Here is a 12072-nt window from a genome sequence, read left to right on the forward strand (position 1 = left end):
GGTTCAAACCCCTTGTCTGTCTATGGCACTTTTCTGTTGTGCTGCCCATGGGGAGAGCCCTATGGTTTCGCTGCTTGGGTTGTTCTCTCCCTCTGCACGGCCAAGCTGAAAGTATGATTAAATTGTCATTGTTTCAACAGTGTGTAAGAGGGGTTCAAAAAGACAAAAAAGGGAAGATACAGTAGAACGGAAAGGGATAGCTACTAAGAGAGAGAGAAAGAAATGAATGACCATGCCGCCTTCCAACTGACAGTGAAATATTCCTCCTCTCATCCTCCCATCATGCTTCATGTGTGTGCCTGATGGGGAGAGAATGACAGACCAGCCCACACCCCACCTCATGGTTTAGTTCTCTAGTTTTTGCTGCTTTTTTCATCTGCCTTGCACTTTTTTCTTTCACTCTTTCTATCTCCTGTCTGTGCACTAGGTTTCTCTCTATGCCAACTTTATCAGGTGCACCATACAAATAAACTACAATCACATGATGATTTTCAGAAGTATTTGTTCTTCCTAAATGTACTGTATATTCAGATATTAAGCTGCTCAACAAAAGTGTATATTCTTTGAATCAGGGAATTTTGATTTCTAGTTATTAGACAAGATTTTTACAGTTACACACTGAAGACTGAAGACTGAAGAAAGGTGTTTTTTTTTTTACACTTTCTTGCTTCCTGCCCTGAACTTATTAATTTCATTAATTAAGTTTATTCCACCTGCTTCATTATACACAAAAAATGAAATGTACATAACAACATATATATGTATATTTACCTCATTATTCACAGCTTTTGGTGTTTTTGTGAAAAGGAAATTGTCTCTAACAAATATGTTGATCACACAAATAATTTTTTTATTTTATTTAAGAAAAAAAAAAAACAAGCCCAACAGCATCAGTCCTTGTTGGTCACTCCAACTGTACCAACGGTTCAGCTTTGACACACATCCGTGCATGTGTGAGAAGATGTCACGTGTTAATATACAATTCATTATTTTGCACATGTAAAAACAAGAAAACTATGTGTGTTATTAAGGCCTTGTTTCTGTGCATGTGTGTATGTGTGTGTGTGTGTGAGAGAGACAGTGAGTGAGAGCGCATTTGTGTCTATTAACTGCGTTTACGCTTTCACACAATAGTTAAATTGTATTTGACATTTGAAAAACTTTCACTTTTAGTTTGATGTAGCTTAAATAAAATAGTTAATATACGTTTATTGCTTATTCCAAAATATCGCTCTATTTTTAAAAAAAAAATTACATAGTTTCATCACTGGTAACTTTAGTAAAGATCAGATGTTAAAGTATTTGTGCATGGAACATTTATGTGAATTATGTTAACATTAATTACATTAAAAAAATGCTCTAATCCTACATGGTAAAAACGCTTCTTTTCTTTAGGATGCGTGTTCCTCTGCGTAGCTGAGCCGCTCTTTTATTCATGGCAGTAGATAATTCATTTTCTCTTTATCCCTATCTTCCTTTACCATTCAGCGCCCTCCACCCACCCACACGCACACACACACACGCACACACACGCACACACACACGCGCTCCTCTTCTCCCTCTACACACACCCCCTCCCTTGTGGAACTGTCACCTTTCTGCACCCGCTCAGTCCCTATTAAGGCCGACAGCCCATCTGCCGCCTGCCCCGCTAACAGCTCCCGTCGCTAACGCTAACGTGCACACACATCCACATCCGCTCAGACACACACAGAGGGCTACGTTCAACCCCACCTGCCCTGCTGCACATGCAGTCACACGCAGAGCAACATCGTCAGACGTATATGTATATCAATATATGCATCCGCTCAGTATTTATCGTGATCTAATGATTCTTTTAATTACTTCCAAATATCAAAAAGTCTGTACCACACTTTTTTTCTTGATTTAAAACGGCCACTTTTGATCTTGCACATTAAGACTTTCCAGGCAAGTATAAGGCTGAGTGTTATCGGGAGTAAGTATAAATACTATAAGAACCATGTAAACGATCTAGAAAAGTCAGCAATTTGCAACAAGAAGTGCAGAAATGAAAATAGAACCAACAAGTTTATCTGCGAGGAGGAAACCAATGGGATCACCTGGAATTTTTAATGCAGCAGAGGAGATTGGCTAGTCTTTAGTTCAGTTATTTATTAGTGTTCATATCTGTAGGTTTATCCATATTTATGCATAAAAAATTGTCTGTGTAACTGCAAGACGTCACACTACCCTGACGAGAGGAGTAATTAGGTAGGGCAGTTGCTTGTGTGTGTGTGTGTGTGTGTGTGTGTGTGTGTGTGTGTGTGTGTGTGTGTGAGTGTTGTGGCATTTGCTCCCTTCAGGGATAGGTGCGTTTTGCATTAGCAAGAATGGCAACTGTCTCATCAATCACTGCATCACCATGTCACACACACACACACACACACAGACACACACACGCACACACACATATGTACACACATACCATGGCATGGTCATTCTGTTCACAGATGGGCCAGCGACACATGAGCGAGTCACTGAGCATCAGAAAGACACCAACGATCTCCTTGCTTTCACACACACACTCGCACACACACACACACCGCCACACATCCATAGTATGTCTGCATGTGCTGGTTCTTGTGCTGCTTACATGTACTGACAGGAGCGTGAAATAGGTTAGGTAGAATCACATACATTGCACTTTTCTTTTATTCTCTCCTTTGCTCTACATGCATATTTAAATATTTATGATATGAGCTATTTCTTACATATATGAGTACTTGTGGGATTGAATTTTTCAATTGACTTATTATTTGATGATGTTTAAAAAAAATGTAAAATGTGTAAAATTCAGATTTTCATTTTACATATGTTTAGTACTGTGTTTCTATTTTAGTATACGATTCACATGTGCTGAATTAAATTTTTAAAAAGAAAAAAATGCCTCATGTAAAGAATTGTCTGTTGGCTTTAAGATGCTTTTTTTAATGAGTTTCATTCTTCTGAAATGAAATAAGAACTAGGAAAATCAGATTATGTGGTTATAAAGCGATAAAGCGGAATCTCTTTCGGTAATCCTAAACAGTTTTAGTCCAGGTTAATACAAATATCAGACAGAGCTTTTTGTGGTTTCTCTAAAATATCATAATACAGACTAATCATAAAACTTTGTAAACTCGGGTTTTCTTTTCAGATGTATTTCTCGTGGTTCGTGATTTTTATGGTTTAAACCTAAATATAATAATATATTTCTCTGATTTCAGCCCCTGTCTAAAAAAGCTGTTACAGCGTCTGTTACTTCTAATGCAGTTAAGATGCCTGCAGCCAAAATGTGACAGTTGAACCCAAATGGCTGGTGATACATACACAGGACCTAAACTATTGCACACAATGTAAACCCAAATCAAGATGAAAACACAGTACTGAACAATCTACAGCGTTTTCAAGCAAATACTTCATGCAGTCCGATTTCCATACAGCGCCTGTGGGCATACAATAAACGCTAAGGGTAATGTTGTAATATTGTTGCGGAGATACCGTCATTAAAAATAAAAGTAAATCACCTCGCCGTCTGGTTTTTAGATGTCAGAAGTGGCCCTCGTCTTCAGTCTTGCAACCCACAGCAAAGTATCTGGGGTACTTTGGTCACAGTGTTAGCACACACAGGTGGGCAAGGGAGAAAATATTAATTCAGAATGTAAGCGGGCGGATCGGGAGAAGGTGATCGAATTTTGCCGCAAACCTGAGTTACTTGTTCGGCCAGAAAGTTTTTGATTGATTATAATGGTTTATAATTCCCAGCACCACATGCACCTCATAGTGGATATACTTTAGTCCTTGGTGTCACACCAGAACCACTTCCCCCACCACCACCACCACCTCCACCCAAAAACAAAAAACAACAGAATTAATAGTTGGCTGTCTATATAGCATTGTGACACTGCAACCAAAGCCAATAAGTGTCTGAAGCAGCAGCAGCAGCAGAAAGATATCGATTCCTTCTATTCACCAGAGTGGAACTAAAACCTACATATTACACACCCTGGCCCTCCACCTCTCACTGAGCCAACCCAGCTCTGTGGATGGATAGAGGGATGGCTGTCAGACAAGTCATTGGTCTGTCTACCTGCCTGTCTATGTGGCCCTCACATAAACAGGAACCCACAGCGGGGACAACATCTCACACTCAGACACACGTGCGTATGTGCCGGTTGTTTGTGTGGTAAACACGTGTCTATCAGTTTGCGACACATACCAACATCCTGCTCTGTTTACCGATACACTTTGCTGGAGGAAACACACACAAACAGGAGTGTCACAGTGTAAAAAAAATTAAAAGAAAGACCTGAAAAAGAAAGATTATTTTATTCATTGTCTTTTAACTTCGATGCATAGCTCAAAGTGCTCCCTGATTTCTACTTTTACATGTTTGGGATGAAATTATTAGTTGGCTTCAGCTCTGTAATTCTTTGGCAAAGTTTTAATATTAAATCAATAATTAGTCTTAGGTTAATTGGGCTAGTATTAGCAGACGTGATTATTATAATCGCTCTCATTAAGCAAAAGCATAAATGCTCAAAAGCAAGCACCTCTTCAGATCTTTGCACTATTTTTGAAGGATTAATTTCTTACTATATGTTTTCTTTCATAGTTTACCAAATCTGAATTAGTATCTGTTTTTTCTAGATTTTATCCACCGGTAGGAAACTGCTTTTCCTTCCACTTCCCTCGCTTCATTTTCCCCCGATAGTTTAAAAGTAGGGCATTCAGATCATTTTATTACAAGCCCAGCCATGATGTAATTTTTTTGTAAGGGATGCTTTTGATTCTGTTGCCTGTGGTGACCTTATCACCCCAGCGACAGCCCTGCTTCTGATCACGGCACTGGGTTTGATTGAAGGATGGCAGTTCTTCCTCTGATGCTTTTACTTTTATATTTCCTCCATTTAAAAAGGTTTTTTGAGGTTAAAACTGGTAAAACTCGGGGACAAAAGTCTCATGTACTAGTTTAAAATTCTGATCTGTCCCCTGTGCGTCTGTCTGAGAGCTTCTCATCTTTCTGCCTACTTGAGATGCTCTCTGCAAATTGCCCTATGTGTAAATCTTGGACCTTTCTTTGTGTATTTATGTTTTTTCTTTTCTGCCTCTCTCTGTCCTAACTCTGCAGTTGCATAAATCATAATAGTTTTTTTTCTTATGTTTACTGAGGGCTGAATGATTATGTGTGCCTGTTACTGTGCCCTTTCAAGCGCGCTCTGTAATTCAGTGGTCATCCACTTAATTGTAATTTTGTGTTGAAGATTTTTTTTGTTTTTCCATTTCATTTTTGTTTGCTTGTCACTGTGTTGAGCTGAAGAAAGTATTTTATTAAAACAATAAAATGAAAAAGATTTTGTGTTTAGTTTAGTAGTGTTTTGTTTTCTACAGCGCTTTAACCTTATCAGATTCTGGTACTGAGAAAGCAGAAACACACAAAAATGTAACTTGTCACTGTTTCTATTTTTTTTTCCTAAGTTTTATTTTGTTATTTTACCATTGCCCCTGAACAACTGATTTCAGTGTCATCAGATAGTTTTTATGGCTTTTACGCAACACATAGGAGCCATGTCTCCGCTTTACAGTCCCACTTGCTGTTTTCCTACTTTTCTCTGTTGTATTGTCAGCGCCATCCTTATGTTTCTCACTTTGCTTCTGTCTACAGAATGAACTTATCGAAGGGGCCATTAGTGAACAGCAGCAGTGAAGATAACTCCAAGTCGTCTTATGGTAAATGCGGCGCTGGCGCCTGGAGAATGCACCAGAGCTACGATCCACTGGAGGCCAACCACATGAGAGACGCACATGCCCTCTACAACCCCAGGTAAGACAGACTGACAAGAAGACCACAGACATAAAAGAAGAAAGGGGGAATGACTTAAAAAGGGCAAAACAAAAGTGACTGAATCCATAAATCTACGTTGAGTTTTCTACAAAAGTCACACTTGACCTCTATAAACCTCGGAAGAAGAGAAAGAAAAGGCAAGCATTTGGAGACATCAAAAGCCAGTTTTTATTGGTCAGGATGTGTGCGTGTTTGAGACTATTTGGAGAGAACCAACTTTTCTCCACCATCTATTCAAATGTGGGGAGAACGGTTGTGTGCATGTGTGTCTTTCTTTGTGTATTTTTTTTAATTCATATGCCTTATCTGTTAAATTAGTTTGAAGTAATTTACATTTTTAACAACACTTTTTATGTTATCAGCTTTACAAACCATCTTCCGCTGTTTGTGTCACCAGTATTCTGTATTTTTATCTTTTTTTTTTTTACCTGCCCTCTATCGGGTTCTTTAAATAATTGCCTATAAATCCAAGTTAAGGGTGATCTTCAGTGTCGTTTGGGATCAAGAAGGGGTTCCCCACGGTACGACCAAGCCTTTAATATCTACTCTTTTTTTATTTCAAATTTTGGGAAACCCCAACTCCCTACCCTTGGGAAAAAAATAATTCTCTTTTAAACGCCACAATATAGAAAACATACAAATCCACTGTAAACTATATGTTATGATTAAACAGTGCAACTAAAATGAGAATATTTTTTCCCTAGTATATATAGAGTATCACAAGGAATTTGGATTCAACTTGTGGCTCAAGGACACTTCAGTAGTGCAAATGCGTCGCAGTGCAGAGGCTTTAAATCACATCGTTTTGTTGAAGGACATTCTCTTTTACCATTACAATTATTCTCCATGCCATCTGTATGTGCAGTCAAACCTGAACGCATGAAAAGCTTCAACCAAAGTGAAATTTCACTTTAAAGTTCTCCAACAAAACCAGTTCTGACTTTCTGTTGTTCCGGGCAGGTTTTGCTGAGGCTGTCTTGCTTTATTTTTAGAGCTTATACTGTAAATATGCTTCTTGTTTTATGTTTAAACACAGGAAATGTGTGACGCATTAAATATAGACAAACGTTATCATATCCTTCCTCCTCCTCTTTTGAAAGTTTCTCGGGATAAGAGATAGCATGACATGCCCTGAAAGCGAACGTTTAACTGTAAGTATGCGCTTTCTATATAATTTATATAATTCAGGGGTATTGGACTAGTATAAACAAATAAGTATATTATTACTGTGTTTAGTGTTACTTGTTGTACATTATTTCACTTTAAAAACAGCTGAATATGTATTTAATTTAAATAGGCTATATTAGAACCTAGTGTAACCAAAAGTGGGTTTCCCAAACTTTGCCTGTCTGTTCTCCAGATCGTGGTTTCTCTCTCTGGATTTTGGACATTATGCTTCAAGCTCTCACTGACTAACATGATTATCTTAAATGAACATTACTGTGATTTATTATGTTGTTATTATTGTTGTATTATTGCACATTCTTTAGGAACAATATTGATTAGTGCATTATTAGGGTCTTGTGAAGCCCTTTAATTTTAAATGCATGTGTGTGTGTGTTCCCGTGTGCGCTGTAGACTGGGAAGTTTTAGTCCAATAGGATTTCAGGGTTAGTCTGGGTCAAGCCAATTAGAGGTCTGGCAAGCCATTCTCACGCAGACCTTCGGCCAGTCACCAGGAGGAGTGTTAGTAGCACAATGTGAGTGTGTTGGCAGACAGTGAAGTCTGGTGATGAGAGGTGTAAAGGTTTGCCAGGGGCTATGGAGTCAGTCCGTGGCTTGAAGTCACACAGTACATTTGTACACATGGATAGAGACACACTAGGCTCCAAAATGGGGAGCATTATTTCGCTTCTATGGTTCAAAACAAACTGCAAATTATATTGTTATTGTGAATTCGGCTTCCGCAAATGTGCCAAGCCTACACAATGACATAACAGTATCCCCTAACTACGGGAGACGGTGGGGTGGGGGGCAGCACTGTGAAGTTAACAACTTGAGGATTTATCTCAAGACTTGTGCTGAACAAATACAATCTGGGGATTTGCAATTCTGTTAAATTTTTAGAATTTTATTTCTCCTGAAACCGAGCTCAGAGTAGTCCTTTCTCACGGCAGGTAGCCTAACTTACCATAAGAACGGTGTCCCTCCCAGTAAGACGTATCTGTGGGACAGGAATACCAGGACTCTAAATCTGTGTTTTCACTTACACAGTAAAAGGAACACATTTTCTTACACACATATGCACTATAAGATCACAGGAACACTTCCTTAGGATATCTGACCTCCAACTGTGTTGATGGGATTTGGCCGTAATTTATATGCACTCTCTCTCACACACACTTGCACAGACACACACTTGAACAGCACAGACACACCGAAAATGAAAGAAATCCAGGTTCGGAAGGGACAATATTTAGAAATGAATTTAAATGAATTTAGAATTATAGCAGTGTTTTTATTTTATCTCTTAGAATAACTTTTTTTTCATATCACAGATCTCTACAAAAAAAGCAAAGAAATAAATTAAATTTAATTTGAAGTTTTCTGGGGCCTTTTCTTGCATTAAAACTTTTTTGAATTCTAAAGAAATTTCTTAAATGCTTTTGGAGATCTGCAGTTTTCATTGGACAGCAACAATATTATTCCTCTTTTTATTTAGGCCATCAAACCATGGGAATGTGATTAATGTCAGGCAGCTAGAGTGCGCTTGAATACACACACACACTGTGCTGTAAACTGAGCCCAATGTAATCATAATGATAAAGCAGATTGCCTTAACACACAGATGGGCTTCCCAAAAGCTGTGTGTGTGTGTGTGTGTGTGTGTGCGTGAGTGCGTGTGTGTGTAAGTGTGGACAACGCTGATTGGATTGCAGATTTATAGAAGAGGATTACTGCAGGAGCAGAGAGAGAGACAGAGCGAGAGAGGGGAAAAGAGAGAGGGGGTTTCAGACACTCACCTCTCATTAACTTCCACCCTCTTCACCTCGACTCGCCCTATTCTCAATCAAGGACAAACATGCACATGTACACACACATAGATATACACATTTAAAATCTTGTTTAAGTGGAGCATGTCGTTCTTTATATTTACCAATGATATGCTGATTCAGTATTTAAATCTTAGTAATTTGCAAGAAGTTTCAAAAGTAAGAATCCTGCAGAATGCTGCAGCAAAAAGCATTACTGGGTAGTCATTTAAAAACAATACAGCCACATTTTAAAGAAAAAGGTTCTTAGTGACAAGATCAGAAAATGTCCCTTTTTTGTTGCAGTTCGTGAGATTTATGCCAGTTTTGAGCTTTGTATACCTATTATACTGAATGTAAAGTATATTCAAATACATGACATTTAAGGGAAAGACATTCATGAAGGTTCCAGATTAAAGGAAAATGGACAAAGGCGCAGTGTGAAGTGGACAGAAAGAAGCAGTCAGAGACAGACAGAGAGACAGAGATGGCGAAAGACAGTGGGCACTGCAGCAAACCTGATTATGACTGGATGTGAATTAGATTCCCTAACAGATGGTCCAGGAGCGAGACTGTAAGGTGCATCAGCCAGCAGTGAGGGGAGGAAGAGGGGGAGGATAGAGGGCATGGGTGGGAGAGAGGGAAGAACAGGCCAGGAGACTCTGAAGACGAGTGTCAACAGCAGCTTGTGGCAGGTCAAAATGGGCATTTACAGTGAAAAGAATCTTGTTTCACATTTTTATTTAGTGAATTTGGAGTCGGGTATTTCAAGTCTATCACTTTCTCTCTTTTTTGCAGTATAAATGAAGTAAAGTGATAATATACAGAAGTAAAAGTAATGAACTGGGAGAATCCTTAACAGTCATTGCATTTAGATATAAAGTAGTATTCCATGTGTAAGGTTAAATATAATCTGTCTAGATGTATTATTTGTGGAATATTGAAGTAAACATTGAAACGCACACGTTGGATGGTGCCTGCTTAGGATTGATTTTCTCTATTTTCACAGCTGCTGTGGATTATTGTACATATTCTGGCTCTGCTTCTCTCTCACACCCTATGATGGATAGGTGTAAATCATCACAATCCTGTAGTGACAGCCCAATTTCCCCAAATCTGATCTGCTTAAAGAATGCAGCTTTGACGCTCTACTCACTTGTGTCTCCTCTCCTCTCCTCTTCCACATTCCGTTTTCCCTTTTATTACACTTTTTTTCCCTTATTCCGTCTCAGATCGAGGACCATTTTACTTCACACACACATTCTCTCTCCCTACTTTTGCAGCACTGTGCTCTTTTCCCATCCCCTCCTTGCCTCTATCTCCCTTCCTCCCCTTCCTGTCTCACTGGCTCGTTCCTGTGTCACATTTGAAAGCCCTGTCATATTTACTAGAGTGAAAATCCTCTTTCACCATCTGCTTAATATAATGTGCTTTTAATCCGATGGGGCATATTTTGTTTTTAAACACTTTTTATTATACTTTTCCTCAATTTGATTTGATGTGGCGCCTTGCCCAGATCTCTGCCTGTCTCTGTATGAGAGAGAGAAAGCAGGAGAGCTGTACATCTCACTGTACACTGATAGTTAAGTGTGCGCATGTGTGTTTGGGCGCGTGCTACAGTGCATGTGTGTTGGTGACAACAGCAAGTGTCAGTAAGTGTTTGGAAGGGCTGCTGCGCACCTAATGCTAAATGATAACACTGCTAATCCACACATGCACATAGAAAGAGAGAAGAATGCTAACCTTGATCAATGACCTTTCTTTTATAAAGGAGCCAGCCTACATTTCATAAAACTGACACTCCTGAGTAAAACATTCTCAATATCGATTGAACAAGCAGTGTGAATGTGTACGTTTATGCATTGAATTCATTTTATATATTGTTCAACTAATAAAATAACTATGCGCATATATGAGAGATATGCAATATCTCCTATAGACTTTACCCAGGAAGAGGATGTGTACAGTACTTTCTACTCTTCAGATTTCACAGCGCATAATATGAAATAAAAAAATAATAAAATACAACAACAGAACTTAAATAAACATCAAATTTTCAGTGATTTATGTATTAAATAAATATTTTTGATATGGTTAATCAGTGGCCCACTGTGCACTGTATGAAGTTGAGCCGTTTTAGAAATTTGAAGAACCTTTTTTACAGTAGACAACCATCCTTACAAATACAATGACATACAAAAGATAAAGGAGATGGAAAGGGAGCGAGAGAGGGGCAAACAGAAAGGTGAGGAGAGAGAGGGAGAAGGAGTGAGAGAGAGACACGGGAGACATGGTGACAGAGATAATGCCTGGCAGCAACATACTTATCAGCCAATGCTCCACAAGAAAATGACCTAAATCATCAAGATTCCCATCTGACACACACACACACACACACACACACACACACACACACACACACACACACACACACACACACACGAGTTAGTGGTGCACTGACTTCCATTGTTGCCCTGAACATGCTCCCCTTCTTTACATCTTTTTTTCATCTTTATATATAATAATAGACTGTATTTTATGCAGAGTACACACGACTCTGTATAAATCCCTTGAAATTTTGTCATTAAAGAAGTGAATAGACGAGAAACAAAAAGCACGAGGAGAGCGGATGGTGAACTGAAAGTCTGCACATTGATGATTGAAAACTGGTATTTATATGAGCAGACTCAACATGATGCTCCTGAAAAGTTTGCAGTTTGAAAAGTACATAATTCTTAATCAATGGAGAGAGGCTGAGAACACCCGGCGTGTTTTGCTTCCCAACGCTTCTCCAATCACATAGGGATGCGTGTGTTATTCTCTGGACTACAGCTTTAGACCCAGTAGAATATCTCTCTAAGTCTTTCTCGCTTTTTTGTAACACTGCGTGTGAACCATGTATTTGCATCCGTCGCATTTAGATTCATACTAGAATTCATAGTGTCTAAACTCTCACGCACACAATCACAGACACAGGAATATAGACACACACTTACACTTCCTTTCCTCTGCCAGTCTTTACAGCCCAACAGCCCATCGGGCAGAATGTGTTTTAGCCATTGTCAAATTGATTGTATGTAATCAGGGATTTATTCTGCAGCCAATGAACTGAATTACAGGTTTCCTGCCCTGACTAACACTGTAACAATTGATCTGCTCCCTGGTGTGTGTGTGTGTGTGTGTGTGTGTGTGTGTGTGTGTGTGTGTGTGTGTGTGTGTGTGTGTGTGTGTGTGTGTGTGTGTGTGTGTGTGCAT

General features: G+C 39.0%; 1 protein-coding gene across 8 annotated transcripts in view; it reads left to right on the forward strand.

Moving 5' to 3' along the window:
- Positions 1 to 12072, forward strand: part of esrrga (estrogen-related receptor gamma a) — a 178569-nt gene that overhangs the window by 110581 nt on the left and 55916 nt on the right. For all 8 annotated transcript variants that reach the window (XM_085452150.1, XM_085452136.1, XM_085452144.1 and 5 more), the window contains one exon: positions 5666 to 5824. In XM_085452150.1, coding sequence (XP_085308276.1) covers positions 5667 to 5824 — 158 coding nt within the window. In that variant the 5' untranslated portion in view covers position 5666. The remainder of the gene's footprint in view (positions 1 to 5665; positions 5825 to 12072) is intronic.

The sequence above is a fragment of the Copadichromis virginalis genome, linkage group LG1 (assembly GCF_057382275.1).
Source record: "Copadichromis virginalis isolate Kocher_CV1m ecotype Utaka linkage group LG1, C_Virginalis_male_GT1.1, whole genome shotgun sequence".
In the NCBI taxonomy this organism is placed as follows: domain Eukaryota; kingdom Metazoa; phylum Chordata; class Actinopteri; order Cichliformes; family Cichlidae; genus Copadichromis; species Copadichromis virginalis.